The 25,375-nt window shown below is 45.0% G+C and overlaps 1 protein-coding gene across 3 annotated transcripts; it reads right to left on the minus strand.

Moving 5' to 3' along the window:
• CUNH4orf51 (chromosome unknown C4orf51 homolog) lies at positions 1–24,653 on the minus strand. 3 transcript variants are annotated; one of them, XM_041663800.1, is made up of 6 exons: positions 24,421–24,653; positions 15,240–15,316; positions 7,153–7,214; positions 4,003–4,087; positions 2,996–3,069; positions 1–244 (listed from the first exon to the last, which is right to left on the minus strand). In XM_041663800.1, exons 1-6 carry the CDS (start codon positions 24,651–24,653, stop codon positions 134–136), a joined length of 642 nt encoding a protein of 213 aa, XP_041519734.1. In that variant the 3' UTR covers positions 1–133. The 3 variants fall into 3 exon arrangements, 1 of the variants encoding a protein (XP_041519734.1); XR_005975559.1 differs by lacking the exons at positions 15,240–15,316; positions 24,421–24,653 and having other exon boundaries at positions 180–244; positions 4,027–4,087; positions 7,153–7,241; XR_005975560.1 differs by lacking the exons at positions 15,240–15,316; positions 24,421–24,653 and having other exon boundaries at positions 190–244; positions 4,055–4,087; positions 7,153–7,241.
• Between the last annotated feature and the right edge of the window lie 722 nt (positions 24,654–25,375).

Genomic DNA, 25,375 nt, shown 5'->3' on the forward strand with positions numbered 1-25,375 from the left:
ATGAAACCCAGAGACGTTTCTAGAAGGTCTTCCCTAGGTGCACACCCAACCAAACCAAGACCTCCTCGAACCTCCTGTCTTAAATGGTTAAGGCAGAAAGTAGGACCCAGGGTCCGTGGCTTCGTTCTTCAAGTCAGTTGTGTATCAGTGATGAGCCTGCACTGTAATCGGAGGGATATCGATCCATCTCTGATTCCTCAGAGGAGCCAATCTTGCTTTCGTAATCCCATTGTTGCCGCTGAAGCTGGAGGGGAAAAAATGGTCCGATTGTCAACACTTGCTCATCCGCAAAGGTCACAGTTCCCACAAAATTGGGAAATAAATTGCCTCTTTCAAACTAGACATCATTCACTAGCACAGGCGGGCATCACTTCTGCATTTTCTAAAAAACAACAACAACAACAAAAACCCTTTCTGTTTGGCATAGTGCGCCTCAGCCATGAAGGACAGATCAATAAACAAGAGTTTAGAAAGGTGAGAACTCTTAGGATCACTAACGACCTGATTAGATCTGTCTCCCCACCCCACCCCACCCCACCTTTCCCCACTTCCTTTAGTCAGACAACCTTGGGTGTGAACTCTCTGCGTTCTGCGTTTCAGTCCTACGTAATAACTTCTTCAAGTCAAGTCCCAAGAATATAAATCATTCGAGGACGGTTACCAAAGGCACTAGCCATCAAGGAATGTTTAAAAGTGAGTGTTGGTGGCCTGGCAGCTGGGCTGGCACTTCTTCCCTCAAAACATCAGTACCTGTTGAAAACCATTTTATGGGTGCCAGAGGGATGGCTCAGCGGTTAAGAGCCTGACTGGTCTTCCAGAGGACCCTGGTTCTAGTCCCAGCACCCACCTGATGGCTCATATCCATCTGACCTGGAGATCTCTGAGGGCATCAGGTACACACATAGTCCACGCCAACCATTCACACACACAAAGAACATAATTAAAATTGAGATGTATTACTTTACTCATAAAAGTCATTTTATGAGTAGTCAGGATTCTAGAGTCAACATCTCTCAGATAAGTCCCCCGTATTTGATGCATGTGACAGGGAGAGAAAGAAAGAGGGAGGGATGGAGAGAGACAGGGAGGGCCAGAGAGAGAGAGAAAGAATGCTTTTGGACTGTTAGTACATCACAAAAAAACATATGAAGATGTATTTGGGGAGTGGCCAGGGAAATATCTGTCAGAGGAGAAGTGTCCTTCAGCACAGCTGGGACACTGACCGGCGCTGGAATTGCCTGGCCTCAGAGCAACTCTGTGCACAAGAGAGAATTATTTAATAGTAGTTAATCATCCCCTCAGACAGCTCCCAGGAGGAAGCTGAGAGTAATAAGCTTTCAAGAAATCATCTTCCCTTCCCAGAAGTGAGCCCCAGTCGGCCAGAGAAGCAGACCCTTGACTGAATGCACAAGGAACTTTCAATGGACCCATAGCTCCTGGCAGTCCCACGTTTCTCCCCAACGGTGTTGCCTACCAGTGCTTACGCATTCCCTAGATCTCCAGCAAAAGCTTCATTCTTGAAGGCCACCAAGAGAACAGGCTTAGCTGTGGGACCCAAGGTGAGCTAAATAATTTGCCAGCTTCCCTTGGTGCTCCAGACCAGCCTTCTCAAATTGACATGTGTGTATAATTGGTATTCTGGTACAACTTGAATAACATTTTAAACATTTTAGTGTTCAAGTTATTCTTTCTCCCTAACACACATAGCTAGCATACCAAACTCATGACATCAGAAATATAACTACTTAGCATGAAGCTGAGTTGTTTAAATTCAACTTAAAGAAAGGTTACAATAAAAATTGTGGGATAGCTAATATTATTGTTTTCTTTTATAATAAACAAAGTTAGAGGGCACATAGAAAAAAAACTTTTTCTTTGCTTTTTAACCTATTCTTCAGGAATCCCTGCCAGAGAATTGTGTATATAAGTGTGAGCATGTGTGTGTGTTCATACATGTGTATGTCTGTGTTTGTGTGTGTCCATGTGTTTATGTGTGTATGTGCCTGTGTGTATGTGTGTATGTTTCTGTGTACGCATGCCTGTGTGTATGTGGCATGTATGTTTGTGTGTGTGCGTATGCATGTTTATATGTGTGCGTGTACATATGTATGTGGCGTTTGTATGTATATGTCTCTGTGTGTGCATGTTTGTGTGTATGTTATTTGTGTGTGTGTTTGTGTGCCTCTGTGTGTGTAATGTGTGTGAATATGCATGTGTGTGCTTGCAGACACCAGAAAACAACTTCAGTGCTTGATTTTCAAACGCCGTCTACCTTGTTTCTTGAGTTAAGGTCTCTCATTGGGCTGCTGCTTGCCCAGTAGACTTGACTGGCTGGCCAATGAGCCTTGGGGCTCCATCCAACTGCCTCTGCTTCCTCAAGCCCACAGCACCACACCCAGCTTCGACGTGAGATCTAGGGGTTAAACTAAGGTTGCTGTACTTCCAAGGCAAGCACTTAATAGCTAAGCTGTCGTCACCCCCACCAGCTTCTTCTGCCAGAATCCTAAGGCATAAAAGGACCTCATTTTAACATCTGGTTTCAGAGCACTGGGATTTGAGAAGGTCTGATCAGTCCAGTCAGAGTGCTGGTCAAGGGAGGCCATGTCAAGGAGAGCAAGGACAACAGACCCTACAGCACAGGGCAGGCAGGTGAGAATGGTGAGACTGGGACCCTCAGCACCCACGGCGGGTCCCCGGCAAGGCAGATCCCCTGCAAACTTGATGCATCTGTCACAAGTGGCAGAGTCCTCCAGCTCTCAGAGCCTGCGATGGGAATTGCATCCCCAGATCCTCTCTGAAGCCTGTTTCCTGAACAAGCAACAGGTCTGCACAGGACACGTGTGGAGGCATCTCATGGAACAGCCCACCTTTCAGCAGAACATAAAGGAAGGCTGTTTTCTCACCAATGCTAAGCACGCCCACACCTTCATTCCGCACTCTGCAGACACACCCAGGGCCCAGGGCCCAGAACAGAATGACAAGGTACAGTTCTTACTTGTTTCAGGAGGTTTTTCCCTCTAGTCCTGTAATTCATGAGGAGCTCAAAGCCTGGCTTTGGCGGCTTCATACCTAGAGTGAAGACACATACATTACCTAAGTGCTTTAGGTAGAGCAAAGTCTACTGGGAATAAGGAGGGAAGCTGACTGGCCTCTTGTTTCCCCTGCTGAGGGCTGAACACAGTCTTGCCCACACTAAGCAAATCACTGAGTTACTTAGCCCTCTTTCTGCTGCCTTCTTTCTAGTTTGGGCGGTGGCATTGTTTCTTTTATTCTTTTGAGGCAGGGTTTCATGTCACCTTAGTTAGTCCTGTGCTCCTGTCTTCATCCTCCTGCCTCAGCCTCCTGAATGCTAGGGTTATAGTCATTAGCCATGGTGCTATCTCTTTCCCCCGCCCACCCCCCAGACAGGTTCTTACTGCTGTGACTGACCTGGACCTCATTACACAGACCTGGCTAGCCTTGAGCTCACGGAGCGGGGCCTGCTTCTGCCTCCTGAGTGCTGAGGCCAAAGGTGAGCCCTCCACTTGGGCTCTCTATACTTTTCAGTTTGAGACACCATCTCACTAAGCTCCCCAGCCATTCCTCAAATTAACAATCCTCCTGCCTCAACCTCCTGAAAAGGTAGGATTACATGCTATGTTCCAAGGCTCTGCTTGAGATTCGCTGACATTCTGAAGCACTTTCTAAATCAAAAGTCCCAGACCCTCACTCACACCTCCCCAGCCTCAGCAGCAGCTCCCCACAATGCTTGTTCTCAGAGCGGCTGAAAGTCAAGTGTCTGCTGGATGTGTCCTCTCCCCTGTCGTAGCTAATCCTACTTTCTTCGCTGCTAGGTCTCATAAAACAAAGTGGCCAGGTAGGTCAGTGGGGCGGAGGCAGAAGTGCAGAGAGCTTTATTAAACAGTCTCTGATCCTGGAAGTCGTGAAAACAGCCAAGGTCACAGTCAAAACATAGACTACAGTGGGTAGGAATGGTAGCTTACTGGGTACAGGGTGGGGCACAGGGGTTGGGGGAGGAACACTTACATAAAGTTTTGTAATCTGGGAGACTTACACAAGGAGCTTCAGAACCCCAAATCTGGTGTGCCTGGAGAACAGAGAGTTGGGAATTAATACCAACCAAGGCAGACATGGAGGTCCTGAGATCCCAACACTGGGAAGGCAGAGACAGGGAGATACTGAGATTGATGCCAGCCTAGGCTACATGGTAAGACTATGTCTCCATACCCCACACAACAAACAACAGAGCGCAGACTGGCTGAGAAGATGGTTCTGTGTGTGGAGAGGTCTGAGCTCAGCCCCACAACACCCACAGTAAAACTGTAAAAAGCAAAAACCAGAGAGGTGCTGGCTAACTATGGCACTGGCAATGGGGCAGAGGGAGGGTTGGGAGGTGAGCAGACAGGCCACCATAGGGCACTAGCCAGCCAGTCTAGCCAATTAGTGAGCTCCAAGTTTGGTGAGTAATAATAAAGTGGTGAACAATAGAGAGAGATTCCCAGTGTCAAAAATCCATTATAACCAGTAAGATGAAAAGACAAAACTAGATGAAGCACTTATAAGTGAGGCTGGGCAAAACTGTCCAGTCCTAACACACAAACAGTTTATAAAAATCAATAAGAGAAAACCCAGCTATCTCAACAGAAGCATGGGTGAAGGGAATACGTACTTCAGTATTCATAAATTCCATGTTTGTCAATTCACCTATTTGCTAAAATCTATGTGTAATCCTGAGGTTAATGCAGCCCTTTTGGGGTCACTGAGAAGCATGCCCAGAGTGGGAAAGACTGGAATTCCGTCATATACGTCCGTGCCGAGGTCAAGCGCAGCCAGGCAGCCTTGGCTGCGTCCTCCTAGGTAATTCAGTGTCCTCTCGCGGTCACTTTAGAACTCCGTTTCTGCTGCTCTGTGTTTCTCCGCTGGGGACTTTGCTGTTTAAAATGATCCCGACCATCACACTGAAGTGCGGGTGTGGGGTCCATGTGCAAAGAGGCTGCGGTGCGCCTGCCTCTCGGGGAAAGAACTTCTCTAAGAAAGATTCACATTAGCACCATTGGCTCAAGTTCCATGATAATACATTGGCATACATTGAAAAGTCTTTGAACAGAAAACATACATATAAAAGTTAGTGTGTTGAATTTTTTATTTTCAAGGGTTTTATAATAAAGTTTATTTTTAAAAATACATTAAAACAGAGTTATGTCGATAAACTGGCATAAAGGTTGGCAGAAGCCAGACTTTCCATCTGCCGGGAGCAATAGTTCTGTCCTTAATGTAGTGTGCAGTTGAGCTTTAGAAGTAATGAGAACCAACTACTGTTAACAGAAACACTCATGAAATTAGGAAACACAAGGGAAGATACTTAATCTATCCAAGAAAGCTAAACCGGGCAGTGGTGGTGCACGCCTTTAACCCCAGCACTTTAATCCCAGGCAGAGGCAGGTGGATCTCTGTGAGTTTGAGGCCAGCCTGGTCTACAAGAGCTAGTTCCGGGACTGGCACCAAAGCTACAGAGAAACCCTGTCTCGAAAAAAACTAAAAAAACTAAAAAAAAAAAAAAAAAAAAGCTAAAGAAAAATGCAACTATCGAATTGGAAAACATTGGGTTATAATTATCTTCATCAACCTTTTGAGGAATAAAAACCCCACTCCACTGTGCAGCCCAGGTTGACCTTGAACTTGTGACCCTCCTGCCACAGGCTCTCTTGCCTGCTGGAATCCCAGGCCCCTAGACTCAGATTAAAGCGAGTGTGAGAATATAGGAAAGCACTGTGGCTAATACCGGGAGGCAACTTATCTATGAATAAAACAAGTTTACTTTCCAGCCCAAGAATTTCACTCCTGGGAATGCACTAAGATGAATTTATCATTGAATTAATGTGTTTATGACAACTTTTCATTTTCCTAACACTGTTTATAATAATTATAACTACAATACCCCTAAATGTCTGGCAAATAGAAACAAGGAAAAAGGAAAAATAATGCTAAATGCTTGCAGACACGGGATATTTTTAAATTGTGATGTATCTTATCAGAGGGATGTATGTGTCCATTAACTATGATAGCAAATGGTTATGCCTATTAGCAAGGAAAGGTGTTCATAACAATATTGATATATAAAAGTAGATTACACAGGACAAGAACCAGTATGATTTGGTCAACTTATTAGATAGTCGTGTACAAGCATATGATGTATATACACTCGTATTGATTTTTGTAAGAAGTGTAACTAAAATGTAAATTATTATTATCCCAGAAGAAGAGAAAGAACTTCTCGTGTTTTCTTTCTTCTGAAATGCCGTGACTTGAAGCCAGGGCCTCCTGGGGTGCCAAGGGATTGCTTTGTACTGACCTGCACCCAAATCTTGTTTTTCACTGTTGTTTCTTTTTCTAGTCTCGTCGTTGTTTGAGAGTTTACAGTCAGAGACTTACAAGCTTATGTGTGGTTATTGCCACATGCAGAAAAGAGACAACGCAGGGAATGTGGTAACCGCCTCAGCCTGTCAGGTTGTTTACATTGGTAACCTTGGTTACGCATTTATCACCTAGTAGGAAGCTACAAAATAATACGTAGAAATAGCTGTTTGATAAATGAATATTCATTTTTAAAACTCATCCCACTTGAGTTTGGTGTTTTTTGAACATGCTTTGCTTTTGTTAACAATTTTCTACTACACATTTTTCTAACATATTACCATAAAATATTCAAACATGTAGAACAGTTAAATGCTTGTATAATGAACACAAGACTTCCACCTAGACCCCACAATTAATGTTTTCCTCTTTTTACCTTATCACACATATATATTTGTTTAACTTTGCAAAACTGTGTTATTTTGACTGTTCAAAACACTTGATTTGGTCTAATAAAGAGCAGAATGGCCAATAGCAAGGCAGGAGAAAGGATAGACAGGACTGGCAGGCAGAGAGAATAAATAGGAGGAGAAATCTTAGATTAAGTGCTTTGTACTTTCAATTCAAAGATGTGAGTTCTCCACTACTGGCTTCTGCCACCATGCCTGCCTCCTGCTGCCAAGCTTCACCACCATTACGGTCTCTGACCAATTGAGTTTGTTTTTTTTATGACTAATACGCAGGGTTCAATCCCTTACATGCACTATTAAGAGATCTTTAGGAAGAGTCACAACGTACCACTTTGTGCTTGACGTGGAGGGTGGTGTTCTGAGAGGGTCTCGGTACACCAGGGAGTCCTCCTGTGTGCAGATGCAGAAGGAGTCAAGATGAAACTTCTTAGCCCTCAGGTTAGACAACTACTCCCACACTGCACAAGCTACCTTTGTTTCCTGTTAGCCCTCAACACACAGAGTAGTTACGAGGGAAACGGTGACTGGCATTTAAATTCGCAGTAAAACCTTCAGGAGCTTTGGGGAGGGACATGCCTGTTCATGTCTGGAATGCTATGATCACTGTGCTCTTAGAATCCCAGGGAACTGTGGCTGCGGAGAAATCTCAAACTGCACTCTCCCTGACTTTCTGGAACGTTCCGGGATATCTTACAGCTTCCACACTCCACTCTGACCCACTTTTCCCAATACATCTGAGCGGATTTTAAGCGAATTTACTGAGTTTCACAACCATCGCCGTAATCCATGTCTTGTTTCCGCAGACTGTGGAGAACAGTGAGCGCTCATCTTTGGGAATATGATAGCCAGTTTTCCTTGCACGTTCACACTTGACAAAATAGGGAAACTTGACCTCCACTTTTTAATTAAGGATGTTTACCATTACCCTAATTTATTATCCTCCGTCTACCTCCCTGCTTCCTAGATTAGAGCCACAACCAAATGGGAAGTTTTCGTTGATGAGACTATCTCAGGAAATGCCAACAAATTTTACCTTCAGAAACTGGCTATCACTAAACACCAAACACACTTAGTTTTAACAGTAGATTGTTGAGAAGGCAAGTGAAGGCTGGAAAGCGCCTGCTGTGGCTGTGTGGGAGACGCTCCAGTTTGGAAGGGGTCTTGGAGGCATCTATCCTAATCATCAAGCCCAGCAACGCAGGTGTCTGTCATGGCAGAACAGCCCGAGATGCTGGTGGTTCGGTTTTAACTCAGTAGGCTGGCATCCAGCTCTTACCTGTTTCAAGGAAACTTAAGGAACTTTTAAGTTCCTTCAAATGAAGGCTCAGGAGCACAAAGTGATGGTGGGAGATGGTGACAAAGCAGTGCCTATCATCCTGGAGTTCTGTGCACCGTGTATGTGTGCACCCAGAGAAGGGGAGCTTACATGTAGCATCAACAATGGACCAACACTTAACCTGAGGGCCACGAAAACCTCTAAGGATTTAAGATGGCTGCTATCGGGGCATTAAAGTCTGCCTGGAGATTTTTTTTTCTGAAGACCAGGGCTTTCACGGGGTTTTTCAAAGTGTCTCAAAAGCACCAGGCTTCACTGTCTTAGACAGCTGTCAGCCATTGGGGCAGACGGCAGGTTTCTAAGAGTTGAGCATTCAGGAGTCTGTGTGTGAGATACACATTATCCTGTGCTTGGTGAAGTTTTGGGTATTTTAACAGGATCATTAGACATGGAAGCATTCTGACATCTGGAAGACTCATGCAAACATACATATAAAAATACTTTAATTTACCCCGAAGAGTCCAGCAAAGAGTCACATGCATGTATAAGCTAATAGCAGCCATTCAGCAGGAGGTGAGATGGTTCAATTGGCCACGGTGCTTTCTGATAAGCCTGAAGCAAGAGCTGGATTCCAAGACCCACAGAGCAGGAGAGAATGAATTCCTGCAAGTGTTCCTCTGACCACAACACTGCACCCTGGCAATGCTCCTCCCCATAAATAAAATGTTATGGAAAATAAATCAGAAATTCTGATAAAGCAAAATGCAAACAGTTATAAAGTCCAAGAGCAAATTCTAGAATTGGTTATCATATTCTTTAACTTCTAAGTTGTGAGTAAAATATTCATTTATCTGCCTTAACAATTACAAGAGAACTATTGCCATATTTTAAAGGTGGCTAACATCAGGAAAATTTAGGAAAGCCACACATGAACATTCCCAAAATATGTTTGAGCTGTAATGAAAGACAGAACCAAGAACAATGCTTCATCGTTTCCTGTCTTCAGTCCTGTTGGGGACAGACCCCTGGTCTACTCACATAGCCTACCCAAGTCACTGCTGTGCCTACAGGGGAGTGCCAACCTTACACTCATGGGCAAAAGGAACTGCAGCAACCCCAGCCTGTGTCATCCTCCAGCCGGGAGGTGCACACAGTCACAGATGGCATCTTGTGACCTTCCTAACAACAGGCTTGGCTGCCAAGGTTCCCTGTGTCCAGGCTCTGTGGGGAATTTGGAAACTGTAGCCCTTACACTTGAATATTTTCCGGCAAACACATTTAACTATTTATTCGTCAGTTTCCTAATTTAGACCAGGGAAACTGAAACAGCTAAACAGAATTCCCACCACCTGGAAGGGAAGCTGTTGTTTCTGAGTCAGGAGGGCCCATCCTGGGATTGCTTGGGCCCTGCCGGCATGAGTCGGCCATGGCTGTTGTCATCAGCATGGTGGGATCTCAGTTCCAGGCCAAGAGCATATCCCTGCCCAGATTTATTGGTGGCCAATATTATCGTCCCCCCCCCCTTTCTCTGTAGTTTAAAAGAAATATAGGCTTTTCTCACAACAAAATATACAAATTAGCCAGAAAGTGACGAATTCCTAGTGTTAGACACACTCCTTCCTGATATGCCAGCTCCCACCAGCTCATACCCCAAGTCTACGTGGAAGCCCTGAGGTGAGTTCAAGCCACTCTATTTTCTTTCCTGCACACTCTGGGGCAGTGGTGGCTGTCAAGGTCATGGTGCGATAGACCTGGGGGTGAGAGCAGTGTTAAGGGAGGGCCCTGCATGCTTGCTGCCTGTTTCCAGATCTCATAGAACAGCTTGCTTGTTAGTGATGGCAGGTGAAACAGGATGGCCCCAGGAGAAGCCATGCAGGCTCCCCTGCAAGGCTTTGTGGGACCCCCTTCTCCCCTCCCAAGACTGTAAATGCTTCTATCAGAAGGGCGATGGTGAGCTCTGACCCTGCCCAACAACAGTGCAGGGGAGATGGTTGGAGGAGCAACAGGGCCCCCTCCAGGAGACATCCAATGAGCGAAGTGTAACTGGTGGGCAGAAACAGCACAGTGAAGGTTGACAGATGGGATACTCGTGAAGAAGAGGAGCTAGGTCTCATGTAGGACTGGTGGGCAGATTTCATCAGCTGTATTCTCTCTTTAGAGCTGAGCGTTGTGAAACCTTCCTCTTGGCCCATGTCTAGATGTAAGAGCACAAGGGGCCCTTAGAGAGAGGTAAGGGGTACCTCTGTGTCACAGGGACCCTTGTGCCTAAAGCCCCTTTCTTCAGGGAAGCCCTAACTCATCTGCTACAATCCTCAGGTTGGTGCCCCAACCTTAGGAGAGAGAGCTTTGAAGGTGGTCCAGTAACAGCCCATGGGAACAGATTCCCAAGGCTTAGTACAAATAACAGTAACAGAGTTTGGAAGCCATAAGCCATCCACCTTAGTAAGAAATGAAAGAAAAGTCTTTCCTGCGCCCGGGGCCCCAGCTGCGCTCACAGAATCAGCAATCTACCAGCTCCCTCTCTCCCTCCACATCATACTGATCATCACTTATTCAAACTATATAAATACGATGCTTCATAGTCAGGGTTTGTCTGGTACATTAGTTACTTTTCTATTACTGTAATAAAAATACTACATCCAAAAGCAACTTAAGGAAGAAAGTTTATTTTGGCTTGGTTCCAGAGGGAGAGTCCTTACTGGCCAGGGAAGTATGGCATGTAGGCAGGAAATTGACTGGTCACGTTTTCCACGGATGCACAGGAAACAGTCAGCAAGTGGGAAGTGGAGAGTTTATGAAGACTCTGTTTTGTTTTGGTTCGGTTTGGTGATACAAAGTTTCTCTGTGTAGCCCTGGCTGCCCTGAAACTCAATCTGTTGGCCAGGCTGGCCTTAAACTTTGAGATGTGTTGTGGAGTATTAATTTAACTGTGAAAGATGTGTTACGTTTGTTTATGTTGTGGACTATTACTTTAACTATGTGAAAGTGTTTTATCTGTTTATGCTATATTTGTTTAATGATGTAAGGATGTGTTATCTTGTCTGCCTACAGCACCTGTTGGCCTAATAAAAATCTAACAGGGGCCAATAGCTAGGCAGTAGATGGGTAGGTGGGGCTGCTGAGCAGACAGAGTAAGTAGGAGGAGAAATCTAGGCTTGGGGGGGGGGGGGTAAGGGAGGAGAGAACAAGGTTGAAAGAGAGAGAAAGAGATGCCCTAGGCCAGACAGACAGATACGGAGTAGGACATACAGAATGAAAGAACGGTAAAAAGTCCCAAGACAAAACATAGATGAAGAGAAACAGATGAAATTAAGGTACAAGAGCTAGTGGACAAGCATAAGATAAGGGCAAGTCTCTGCGTCATGATTTGGGGCTGGCAGTCCAGGACAGCCTGGTACAGAGACCCGCCTGCCTCTGCCTCCTGAGTGCCAGGATTAAAAGCATTCACTACCTTGTCCTAGGCCAACCCAGAAGAGTTCTTGTCTAATCCCCTAGGCACCTGTCAATCCAATTGAATCGACAATCAGGACCAACTATCACTCGGGATTATGTTCTGTGATAGCAACTGTCCCAAGAACATTTTATCTATAGCATAACATCCGGGTTTTGATGCGTTCATACATATAAAATCCTCCCGGCACAAATTGTACCTCCTAAAACAACAAAAGAGGGAGAGACGAGTCCATTGTGGCTATATGTCCTGTCACAGAATTGTCTGGGGGCAGACAGAGAGCTGGGCAGAAGCTGTCTGGAAAGACACAACACAGACTAGTCCATATAGCAAAGACTAAGCAGAAACGTTGGTTTGCTGTGTTTCAGGACACTTGATGTTTATTGGCTACTGCTGTTCATTGAATCCAGAAGCTGCTAAGCCTATGATGCCATATGCTCCGTCTCAGGACTCAAGTCCAAAAGCCACTACTGAATCTAACACTTGGGAAGAAAGTCAGTGTGAAAGAAGAGCCATGTCAGCGTGGACAGACAAACAGGACTGAACCCTGACAGGATGTCATGAAGGAGCCTGGGGACCTTTGTCCTATGATGACCCTGAGTCACATTTCAGAGCAGACCGTCTCGGGGGCTGGTGAGATGAATCAGCTGATGAGCCAGCAGTGCCTGCTGAGGAAGCACAAGGATAAAAATAAAAGTTTAGCTCCCCCAAATCCACACAAAAGTTAGGCACAGTGGACTGGAGAGATGGTTCAATTCCCAGCACCCGTATGATAGCTCACAAGCATCAGTAACTCCAGTCCCAGGGGATCCAATGCCCTTTTATGGCCTCAGCAGGCACTGCGTACACGTATTGCACAGATATACATACATGCAAAAATTCATATATGTGAAATAAACATGAGATCTAAAAAATAAATTTGGCATAGTAGTGTATGCCTGTAATCCTGTCGCTGAGGAGGTGGAGAGAGCGGGACTAGCCAATCAACCTTGCTGAATCGGTGAGATCTAGGTTCAGTGGGAGACCTTGTCCCAAAAGAGTAAGGTACAGAGTGACTGAGAAGGGTACGTGGCATCAGCCTCTGGATTTCACATGTGTATGCACTACGTACATTCACCTGTATACATGTGCACACATACATGCTATCTAGATACACATGCGCACACCCCCACATACCCAAATACACACAAAAACAGTTCATCTGGGCTGGTAATGTGGCTCATTTGGTAGAGAGTTTGCCTAGCATGGGCTGGCAATGTGGCTCTTTTGGTAGAGGGCTTGCCTCGCATGAGCAGATTGGGTTGGATCACCAATACCGCATGGCATTGGTATAACGGTACATGCCTCAGCACTTGTGAGGTAGGAACAGGAGAATTTTAGTTACACAGTTTGAGGTCACCTTGGTCTACATAAGGCCTTGAAAGAGAGATGGGGGAGATGAGACACAACAGCTGCACATGGCTACTGGTCAATACCGCTGCTCACGGTATCTCCTTTAGGACCTGCACCTGCCCAGCTGTGGACCTGCAGCCTCCAGACCTCAGCTTACCATGTTCAGATGGCGTTCTAGAGGACGCAGGCAGCCATGTGAGTGGAAAGGTGTGGTGCTGCTCTCCTCAGGTGTGAGGTACTGCCGGCTTGTCTTCCCATACACCAGTAATTCTCCGCCCTCATAAAGCGTCATCCCTTGAGCCCAGTTCCTCACGTGGTGGCGACCCCCAGCCTCACAATCATTTTGGTTGCTACTTCATAACTGTAATTTTGCTACTGTTATGGATCATAATAAAAATATTTGATATGCAGGCTATCTGCTATGAGACCTCTGTGAAAGGACTGTTGAACCCCCGTCCCCCCAGGGGTCATGACCCACATGTTGAGAACTGTAAACGGTGTGAGCAGATGTTTACCGTCACCTGTCTCTAAGCTGTGGGCTTCCACTGCCTTGCTCTCCTAAAGTAAAGGGGACAAAGTCTTGCCTGACTAACCCCCAGGTGAATGGCTACATTTCCTGTCATCACCATCCGCGAGCCATGGAGGAACACTAAAACTCCATCTCAGTCTCTTCTCTGAACAGCAGAAGAGCAGAACCACCCAATGGCGACACTGGAAACCTTTGTACCCACCCACCAGGCTGCCGAGTAACTCCCTCCACCACCCAGCTTGCCCCATTAAAGCATTGCAACTTTCAACTGCTCCCCAAATGGGCAGAGTACCAGAATATGTTATCAACTATCACTTGTGATTATCCTAATCAGTTGTATTAATGCTGCAAGACTTGACTCTGAGAGACGGCCGTGATGCTGGACCCTCTCACTGTTTGCTTCTCAAAGTCAGACTTGGTGACAAGCTGGGCAGTTGTCCCCTTCTCCAGGGTGCAGCTGTTGGTAGGATGGAGCTGACCCCTCAAGCTGTCTGAGCTCGCTGACCTCACATTGTACACAAGGAAGGAAAACCATTCTCAGGCTGCAGGGAAAGGACTGGTGTGCCTTCCTGGTGTTAACCTCAGATGGCTGAGGCAGCGGGGAGACTAGCAAACAGTGCTGAGCAGCAAGTACCCCAGCCTTGGTGTCACATCTGAGGCCGGCATGCCTAGCATAGCTCAGAGTATTAGCACTTTGTCAGTGAGGCCAGGCTCTGCTGGAGGGACGGAGGGGGAGATACCCCAGAGTAACTGTCCCTTTTACTTCCTTGTGAGAGGGATCTGACCTTCTTGAGCAAGTGGAAGCCATATGGGCCACAATCAAGAACCCAAGAGTAAAAAAGAAAAATGCAAGAAGATGGTGGAAGGGGCTGAGGGCTCTGCCATCACGTTCTACAAAAGCGTGACGTGAAAGCATGGATTCCAACCACAGATGTGAAGACCTTTGTGGGATCCACCACACTGAAGGGAAAGACTCCGCAGCAGATGCCCTGGAAGGCTCCGTTTCACTTGCCCTGTGTCGCAGTCAAGGCAGGTGAGCTCCAAGTCAAGAGAGATCTCAGCCTGGTACTTCCTCATGGGGAAGGAAAGGCAGTGAGTGAGCCTCCAGTTCCTCCCACCATGCCAGACACCACCAAGAGTCTTACTTCTTCCTGACCCCACTAGAATCCTAGGGTGGTCAGAGTGCTGGGTGCTGAGGGAGGTCAGAGCCAAGGAGCAGAGGAAAGAACCCAAACCAGCCAAGAATCCTGGATCCTGCCTCCTACTTCAGGAGTAGGCCCGCTCGGTGAGTCATCTGTGAGTCATCACAACTGACTCGCATGTACTCCGGGATTCCTCATGCTCACAATCCTCAGAACCTGCATCTGTCTGCCCCACAGATGCAAAGTGCAACATGCGCACACCAAAACATGCATACACATATACACTCACGTACCTCACATAAGGGTACACCATACACAAATTCACAGATACACACAAACACATGCACATACATACCACACATGCACACATATCCAGTGCACACACACCCAGCACATACACACACTGCCTCGGTCTCTCTATCTCTGTGTCTCTGTCTGTCTATCTCACAGACACATACAGCTATGAGAAATGGTTGATTAGGCTTGTCCCAGCAATCATATCACAATATGAGCACTTATTAAAGGATCCTGGTGTTCACACAGCTTGCATTCACCAGTCTACTTCAGCTAAGCAGGGAGAAAGGCCTGGAAGGGCTGTGCTTCGGAGAACCAATCATGAACTAACCTTTGCAGTCTGCAGGCTCTTGGGAACCAGCCTGGCCAGGTAGAGCGCCGTAGGCAGAGCAGCTAGGCAATGGTGTCCTAAAGAAAGCCCAGGAGAGAAACAAGTTACACACGTGTAGGCTCAGTAATCATGCAGAGCCTACAGATTTAATTTTCATTTGGTTTCTTAAGGTTCTGTTCGTTTTTATCTCTTCTCATACCCCACCCTCACCCCATATTCCCATTAAATCAACCCGAGCTGAAATCTTGCACAGTCTTTAGGGATTTGTTTGTGCTCTGATTTGTCATAAAAGGGTAACATTTTCATCTCTGCATGCAAAGCTCAAACATTAAGTTCATAATTACTTCAGCAGGATTTATGAGTGTTTCTCCAGGGAGTTGCTTTCAAAATAAGATAAGTGCTATGCATGGAATAAGAAAGATTACAGTAATTACATTGGTTTCCAAATAAAACTTAATGGCAGTGGGGTGATGTGGGGACTCACAGATGTTGTGTATCCTTTGAAACACATCTGTATCTCAGTTTCCCTGAACTCAGATACGACAATCCCTACCAGCAAGCTATGGTTTATTGGAAGAGTCGAGGCATTCTGCTCGGAATGGGTGAATTGATTGCCAACCTGCCCAATTTCATGGTAACTAACTGTAGGTCATTTGATTAAGGAAGGAGGGTCTCTAAATCCTAAGCACCTGGAACTGTGAGGCGAGGAAGGGGTGGAGTGGAGCTGAAGTCAACCTCGAGAGTCCTAAAATGCTCCCCTGTCCGTGTATTCAGACCACAGAGGAGCCCCACTCGTCCCGCAGACAGGGGTTGAAAATCTACCCCATGAGAGCAACAGAATCATCACAAGCTATTAAATCTTCAAGGGAAGATTATGGGTACAGCACCCACTGATTAACTCTCAGTAGATTTGGGGTAGACAGTTCTGACAAAGACAGACAGGGAACCAGCGTCCTGACCTCTGTAGATTATATATATAATATATAAGGTTATATGGGGGAGGGGAGGTTGAAGATGGCTTAGCAGTTGAGAGCATTGACCATTCTTCCAGGGAACTCAGGTTTGATTCCTAGTACCCACATGGTAGCTCAAAACCATCCATAAATCCTGTCCCAGGTGATTCTGTACCCTCTTCTGGACTCTGTATCCACTAGACACACAGGTAACACACAGTTATATGCACCGACAAACATCCATACACATACATATCTTAAATTCTGTCATTGGAATTATATGACGTAGTTTTTATTCTGCAGATCTATAATGGCAAGGACCAAACTGAGCCAGGAAAGACACTAGATAGGTCCAGCTTGAGGAGAAGAAAGAGGTGTGTGCTGTGCCTGTTTAATTTTAAAGTGTGCCATCTATGTAACTTTTCCTTTGGAGTCAGTGCTCTTCGTGACTGTTTAAGAATTTTTTTCTGGGGCTAGTGGCTCAGTAAATGTGGTTGCTGGTAAGTCTAACAACCTGAGTTAGGTTCCTGGAACCCATATAAACACGGACAGAATATGTCTTTTTCAAGTATTTTCTCCCTGTTTGTGACTTGTTTTCTCATTTTCTTGGCATTGTGTTTTTCAGAGAATTTTAATTTTTTAATGAACAAGAACTAGCATGGTACTAGCGTGGTACCTTACGAGTGCAGTAGTGGCATGCATACTGTGGTAGTAACCAACAGCTCTCTACTAGCACTTAAAACACACTGAACAAGAGGGAAGCCACGCCTGGTACTGGAAACCCTGACAACTACTCGGGGCTAGCCAAGTCGTGGATCTTGGAGGAGAACCTACAGACACTGATTTATAACCAGCACAGTCCCAAACAACAGTCTAAGTATTTGTCCTTACACCCACAGGTAAGTGTAGTCTTCACCCCACAACAAGGAAATTTCTCTTTGCAAAAGACAGAGAGTGTTACAGAAAACTACAACCAGTCAAAATGTAGCGTTGTGGAGTCCAGTCTCACTGGATGCATCTACAACACAACTCCTATACCTAAGGCTCAAGAAGAGGGGTCAGAAAGATCATTAAGAGCCAGAGAAACAGGGAATTTGCTGTGAGATTGTGTCTCTTAGCAATGTCAGAGGTCACACCCATAACGTCTCCCCAGCATGATGCCTGAACAGGAATTGAACAAGGACAACAATATACATGTTAGTCTGACCAGGGGAGGGAGGTCAAGGGCATGGGAAGAAGCCAGGCTATCTCAACCCATGTAAAGAACTACAGGCCAACAAGGAGTGCTGGGAGTGGGAGAAATTGTCTTCCCCAAGAAAGAGCCCATGAGTTTGCTTCCAACACGAAACAGTCATCCCTGAAAGCATCTATATGTACACACATGTACAAACTGAGCAGGTTGTATGTAGGTATTGAGAGAGAGTGAGAGAGAAACAACTGATGAAAAAAGAGGTCATGAACTTGAAAGAGATCAAGGAGGGTATACGAGGGTTCAGAGGGCAGAAAGGGAAGAAGGAAATGATGTAATTATAATCTAAAAAATTAAAAATAAAAGGAATAATTTAAAATTTTTAATGAAGTCCAATTTTACGAACTATTTGATTTTGTGCCCTCTAAATCACAAGGCCATCTAGGCTTTAATCTCCTGGAACTTTCACAGTTTGGCATTTTACACTTGGAACATTATCCATTTTGAGTTCATTTTTGTCTGTGTCTAGATTCCCCTGCCTGGCACATAAGTGTCCATTTGTTCTAACTTGCTTTGAAATCATATTTTTGCTTCTTTGCCAAATATTAACAAATGATACTTTATGTACACCTTTTCTGGACTCTGTTCTGTCCCAAGCACCTGTCTGTCTGTCTGTCTGTTCTTTCACCAGCACCATGCACTGTGCTCACAGACAAGTATTGTTAGTCCTCCAATCTACTCCTCGACAGTCTGTGTTGGTCAGTCTTCCTGTTTCAGCTCTCCATTTATACACTGGGCCCAGTTTTTTGGTGCTTACAAAATTGCTTGCTGGGACTTCAGTTGGGGTTGCATTGAACTTACACATCGTGATGGTTGGTTTTGTCCATGTGGTATAATCTAGAACCATCTGGAATGGAGTTTTAATGAGGCGCTGTCTACATCAGCTTGGCCCATGGGCATGGCTTGGGGAACTGTCTTTATTAAACTGGCTGTGCCTGCTGTAGGCATCGTCACTCCCCAAGCGTGGGGATCCTGTACTGAGCACTAGAAGGCAAGCATGCCTTTATTTTCTCTCTGCTCTCAACTATGGATGTGACTAACTGCTTCAACTCCCTGCTGCCTTGACTTCCCCTAGTGATAAACTGTACCATGGACTTGTGAGCCAAGGAAACCGTATCTCTTCCATGTCGCTTTTGTCAGGGTGTTTTATCAGAGGACGAGGAAACAAGCCACGACACACACTGAGATGGGAAGACATTTTGATGCTATTTAGTCTTCTTAACCATGAATAGGGACTATCTGTATTTATTTAGTTATACTATGGTTCCCTTATGTGGGTCTTGTACATATTGTGAATTTTTTACTCACAACTCTCCTTTTTAGGAACTGTTAACATAAGTGGCATTAAGCTTTAAATTCAAATATCAGCTTCTGTTCAGGTGCAGAAAAGTGATGATAGTGGCAACTGCTGCATAAGGGCTATCTGTAGTAGCCTAGAACTGCATAAGGGCTATCTGTAGTAGCCTAGAACTGCATAAGCGCTATCTGTAGTAGCCTAGAACTGCATAAGGGCTATCTATCTGTAGTAGCCTAGAACTGCATAAGGGCTATCTATCTGTAGTAGCCTAGAACTGCATAAGGGCTATCTATCTGTAGTAGCCTAGAACTGCATAAGGGCTATCTGTAGTAGCCTAGAACTGCATAAGGGCTATCTGTAGTAGCCTAGAACTGCTATTCTTCTTCATGGGAAATTGGTACTCTCACTATGATTCAACCATTGGTTTATTCCAGTATGGACTCATGGATGTTTGTGTGGTGCTTCGGATATAATGCACTAACATCTGTTTATTTTTCCCCAATATCTTTCAGCTTTAGCCATCCTCAAGATTCATTTGTCTCCACCACTGCTGCTTCCTGGCATTTTAAGATTTTCTGGTACCACGTGATCCATCCTCATTGTGTCTACCACCTGGCTGAGTCTGAAAATCAGTATTTCTCTAAGTAAGTCTGATTCCTTTGTTCTGGAGAAAACTTAACAGAAACCCAAATCAGGGCACTTGATATTCCTGCTCTTTCAAAACATTGCTACAAGGCTGATTTGCGTAGGTCTACGCTGACATGGGCTGTGCAGAGAACGAGGAAATAGCAACCTGTTTATAGAACCTATAAAACATGCATGTAACTATTTCTACATATCATTATCTCTAAGTATACTACACTAAGTAAAAATTTGATCATTATGGCAGGGGTGATTTCTAGACACTACTCCTTATCATTTACTTTCTGTTCCAATAAAAATCTTGGCTTCCACAACCTCTCATCCACTTACTGAAGTGTTCAATTCTAGTTATACATATAATAATTTCAGAATTATTCCTCAAACCCAGTGGGAAACAACTTCGCAGTCATAAAGCCATGCTTATACAGCTCCTTAATCTTTACAACCCCACCAGCTTCCAAAGTTACTGACATCAGCCTTAATCACATGCCCAGTGAGCTCATCTCTCATATCCATAATACATTCAGGCTTTTTAATTTCTTTATTCTGTTTTCAGCCTTCTCAGACTCCTAAATGTTTTCTTAATTTGCATAGAGTTAACTCTTTATGCTTTGAGGTGCTATCCATTTTGACAAACATTTACTGTCTTTTGTTCATCAGTGTGGCAGCACACTCGACAGGTTCACAGGCCTAAGACAGCAGTGTGCTTCATCTGAACTCTTGCCCATCCTCTAGAAACAGTGATCTGTGACTGTAGACATTTGCTTTGGGGAGTTGCATGTTCACAATATACAATATGTAACTTCATACATCTTTACTTAGAAATGTGGATCTAAGACTCATCCATAGCTTTCCACAGCCTGATACCGCATAGCTTTTTTTAAACCATTGGATAATATTCCATTGTATTGTTGTAGCATAGCTTGTCTGTTTACCTATTGATTCCTTCCAGTCTATGTCAATCATAAATAAAAGTATCATAAAGTATCATAAAGATTCTGTGTTGGATTTGTGTGTGTGTATACACGTCAGCTTTCATGCTCCTAAGCAAATACTTAAGAATGTGGTTCAGGGGTGATATAATAAGACTGTGTTCCATCTTGTAAGACACTGCCACCCACTTTGCTTAAACAAATCGTTCCGCACCCTGATGGCTCAGATTTCCCTGGTGGCTTTTCCCTCACCTGGTGATAAGCTCTTTGAGGAATCATGAGAACCAATGTATCTAATTTAAGACCTCAAACATAGTAGGACCTAAATAAATATTTGGTAAATGAATGAGTACAATTTCAAGGCTTTAAGTATACACTCTAGGGGCTGGGATGTCGCTCAGCAATGGGGCACCTGTCTAGTGGGGGCAAGGCCCGGCCTTAGCCCCACAGCTGAAAACAACAGCGAATCACAGTGCGCTCTATGCCTGTCTTAGTTGCTCCAAAGTGCTAGGTTTCCCTCGTTTTAATCTTGGCGGACAACCAAGATTGACCATCGCCTTCATATTAGTGTAAGTTCCTTACCGTGCATCCCCTACCCACCTAGCACATGTGGAGTTTTGGAGTACACTATGCATTTATGAATCAAAGCCACTTTAGAATCAAATGATTGCGTCCCACCCCAAGTTTTTCCTTCTCATGCGGTATTCTGATGGCATCCTGTTACGACAAGACATTCTGACCAAAACCAGCTTCCAGGAGGAAGGGGCTTTTCCCTTTTACACTTCCTTCCATGTCACAGTTCATCTGTCATTCAGGGAAATTGGGCCAGAACTCGAAACAGGGTAACCTTGGAGGAATGTCACCTGTTGGCTCACGGTGTGACTCACCCACAGACTCATGCTTTCCTCTGCAGCCCAGGACCACCTGCCCAGCAATGGTAATGTTCACAGTGGGCTGAGCCTTCCCACATCAATTAATAATCAAGACAGTTCCTCAGGCAATCCGACCTAGGTATTTCTTCAATATCCAGGTATTGACTTTCCCGCCAGATGACAGCAAACTCTGGTAAGTTGACAACTAAGGCTAAGAACAAACGGAATGGTTCAGGATGCCACGGCAAACACAGGATAAATAATAGGAACAAAAAGTACTGTGCTCCGTGTGTGTAAGATTTTCCTGGCTTAATGCATTTTAAATGGACATTCTTATTTTCAAATCCCAATGCCCTTGCTGCACCATTGCCCAGTCCTATGGCCACGCTGGGCATCCACTGATAAGGAATAGTTTTTCTGTAAAGGTGTGTTGTTCTCATTGTTAATAAAAAGCTAATTGGCCAGTGGCTAGGTAGGAGTTTTGGGGCAGAGAGAATGCAGGGAAAAGGAGGAGTCTGGGGAGTCGTGAGAGATGCAGAGAGAAGTAAGATGAATGTGCTGTGTTGAAAGAAGGTACCACACTGGCTGAGGGTAGATAAGAAATATGGGCTTATTTAAAACGCAACAGTTAGCTAGTAACAAGCCCAAGTTATTGGCCGAGTATTTATATTTAATAAGTAGTCTCCGAGTGGTTATTTGGGAGCGGCTGCCGAGACACAGAGAAACTCCGCCTACAATCCACACAGAAGACCTTAGAGAGCCACAAACAGTGTTCCCTACAGCTTCACAACATTTGTCATCAAACAGCTTTTGCTGGGAACTTTAGAAGATATTTCTCTTCTGCACTAAATTAGTCAAGAAAAAGATTAAACAAAAAACAATATAGCGTATAATCAGTACTGTGCAATCAAGCTCAGTCTACCCCTCACTTTCGCTGCTGCTTCTTAGCCTCTGAGAGGAGAGCAGTTGTGCAATGACTATATTAAAGTATCTGAGATTTCCCAAGCACCCAGACAAACATCACAAGCATGTGCCCTTTTGTGGTTTCCAATGTCCTGGGCTCCCTGGCTGGGATGAATCACACGATGAGAAAAAAAATCAAAGTTCTGTGCATTTCAACGTATCACATGTCTGCATTAAATACATTAAACAGCAAGTTTGCTGGATGGGTCTGTGTGGATCCGTGTTTTCAGAGCAAACCTCAGTAACCTACCAAGAGACTCCACAACAGCATCAGACTTAGCAAAGGAACCTCCAAAGCTGACTGGAAGGGAGAAAGCTTGAGAGCTATTACAAAGAGCGTTGGGGAAAATGAGATGATTCACTTGATTTTCATGATTCGGAAAGATCTGGAAGGCAAGGTAACTAGTACATTCGTTTAAGATTTTATTTTGACCACAAGGACATGTGCTCAACTATGTTCATAGCAGCATTGTTCGTCATAGCCAAAACCTGGAAACAACCTAAATGCCCCTCTACCAAAAAATGGATAAGGAAAATGTGGTACATTTACATAATGGAGTACGACACAGCAGGGAAGACAATGGCATCTTGAAATTTGCAGGCAAATGGATGGAGCTAGAAAACATCATATTGAGTGAGGTAACCCAGACCCAGAAAGACAATTATCATATTACTACTCACTCATAAGTGGTTTTTCAACATAAAGCAAAGAAAACCAGCCTACAAATCACAATCCCAGAGAACCTAGACAATAATGAGGACCCTAAGAGAGACATACATGGATCTAATCTACATGGGAAGTAGAAAGTAGAAAAAGACAAGATCTCCTGAGTATATTGTGAGCATGGGGACCATGGGAGAGGGTTGAAGGGGAGGGGAGAGGCAGGGAGGGGAGCAGAGAAAAATGTAGAGCTCAATGAAATCAATAAAAAATTATTTTCACACACAGAGACAGAGATGGCCACATGCCAGTGGGTGGCTTCAAAGGTCATATCTTCTAAAGCTGGATGCTTCAGAGCTACCCAGCATGCACTCTGAGAACGGAACTCTGGTTCTCTGCAGAAGCAAGCCAGGGCCTCTAACAGCTAACCCATCTCTTCAGCCCCATAACTACTGTATTAGAGCCATACATGGGTTATTCCTACATCAGAAATTGGAGCCAAATAATCCAGTGCATTTTCATAGAGTTTCCAGAATTTGAATATTTACTAAATAACACCCAAAGAGACAGATTTCATAATTAGCCCTGGAGCTTCCTTCCCAGAGTCCTGGTTTACACTTTCCGCTCTTGCATACTGGTAGCCTTCTGGCATGTGGGCGGTTCCAGACAGCTTTGCCCAAGTGCACACCCTTTACCTGGAATGGTGGTGTGTTTTTCAATTCCCCGCTCTGGGGACACTTGTTCTCTCCCTATACCAAGCCCTCTTCTTCAGGACCTGCTGATGAAGCCTCCTTCTCCTGAGCTGAGTGTTTATAGCTGTAGTTGTGGAATTGAATTGGTATTCATTTTTTAGTATGGGTCTACCACAGAGCCTGGCTTCCCAATAAACCCCCAGCTCTTGCAGGCAACCCTAAGCCCTGGTGTACAGTGTTGGTGGATTTGCTCTCTTTCCACAAAGGGAACAACTACAAGAAACTAAAGACATTCTTAGAAGCTATGTTTTAGGCCCAAGGATGTGGCTTGGTTGGTAGGTGCTTGCTTAACACCAAGGAAACCCTGGGTTTGATGCCCAGTGCCACAGGCATAAGCTGGGTGTGGTGGTTCATGCCTGTGTTTCCTGTACTAAAGAAGTGGGGGGGGGGTCCTGTTTACAGTTGCTCTGTGCTACAGAGTGAGTTTGAGACCAGTCTGGGACACAGGAGACCCTGTCTAAAAGTGGGGCATGGGGGAGCAAGAAGATTCCGAGGATAACAAGTCCAAAGACCAGAGTTTGATTCCAGGAGCTCACCAGATAGAAGGAGAGAACTGATCCTGTTGGCTGTCCCCAGACCTTCCCATGGGACCACACACATAAGCAGACAATAAATAAATGTAATATTGGACAAGTCCATAAAATAAAAATACCTGCTTAGTCAAACCATCCTATTCATATCTCCAGTAATAAGGTGTTATATACCATTTTGGGTTGGAGCCATACTGGTAAGTGACATGTATTCGGGAAGCTGGCTGGTTAGCGTCTTTGAAGTCTCCCCAGCTCTCCGATACCCCTTTCTTAATGGCAGCTGCCTCTTGGTAGTGATATATCCTGGCACACATTACAAAGGAATCTTACGGTTTGTATTCAAACTGCTGCTGGCCTGCTCTTTGTGCCAGTCGGTGGCAAGCGGCTTCATCCGGTTGCTTTCCGCGATAGCTGCCAGCGTAGGTTGTCACGGAAGAAGCGGACCACCGCGTCTCATCCTGCCACAGTTCCCGGGCCTTGCGTCTGATCAGCTCGAACTCCTTAGAAGTGAGAGGGCTAAAGGGAACCAGAACTTCTGGAGCCAAGTAGAAGTAGTGGGACATGGTTGTGGGTGGGCTGCTGTGGTTTTCAGCTTTTCAAGTCCTGAGCATAGTGGAGCACCAGTTCCTTCCGGCAGCAGGTCGCCATTGACCCAGCTGACCCAGCTTACCTGACAGCTCACAGACAGAATCTTAGAGGTCTTAGGTACAGTTACCCGGCAACAGGTCACAAGATTCCACAAACACTACCTCCATTCCAAACACACGGATTTTCACTAATTTGTAAATTATAAAACTTCTAGCCATTAATCTAAGAAAAGTACCACTTCATAATTTTGGCAAGAGAGCACTAGGCAACATTATTTGCCTATTGATACTGTCATAAATAATGTGGTAAACCTTCAGGATGGTGGTTTAGGAGATGGGTGCTGGAGCTGAGAGAATGGTCCCCCCCGAGGATCTAGCCTCACAGAGTACGGGCAACAACATAGCTGTTTCTGATGTCAACAACAACAGGTTCTCAGCGGGTTTGATGTGTCACAGAGAAGGGGTATGCCTGATGGTTGGGTGATGGGACATCATTCCAGGCTGTTAAAATGACAAGGAACCCCAGATACAACCTCAGGCTCTGATATAGTCAGCCCAGAAGGTCACTGTTAAAAACCAAGTTCTGAGTATTGTAAAGAATCGCCAGGGCTAAGAATCAAGGAAATGGCTATGTGATGGTGACCTCTGCGGCTCATTGACTCGGCGTTCCATCCTGAATAACTGTTCTCTACGTGGCT

This window comes from Microtus oregoni, unplaced genomic scaffold (genome assembly GCF_018167655.1).
Source record: "Microtus oregoni isolate MIOR12 unplaced genomic scaffold, Mior012 000014F_ref0000157, whole genome shotgun sequence".
Classification (NCBI taxonomy): domain Eukaryota; kingdom Metazoa; phylum Chordata; class Mammalia; order Rodentia; family Cricetidae; genus Microtus; species Microtus oregoni.

What these genes read in the sequence shown, in the direction of transcription:
- CUNH4orf51 (XM_041663800.1), bottom strand. Translation starts at nt 24,653, where the DNA reads ATGTCCCACTACTTCTACTTGGCTCCAGAAGTTCTGGTTCCCTTTAGC. An exon ending in GTGTTCCTCCCCCAACCCCT is followed by an intron (nt 3,070 to 4,002) that starts GTGCCCCACCCT and finishes TCTTCACTCTAG; the next exon opens with GTATGAAGCCGCCAAAGCCA. An exon ending in GGAAAAACCTCCTGAAACAA is followed by an intron (nt 245 to 2,995) that starts GTAAGAACTGTA and finishes TTTCCCCTCCAG; the next exon opens with CTTCAGCGGCAACAATGGGA.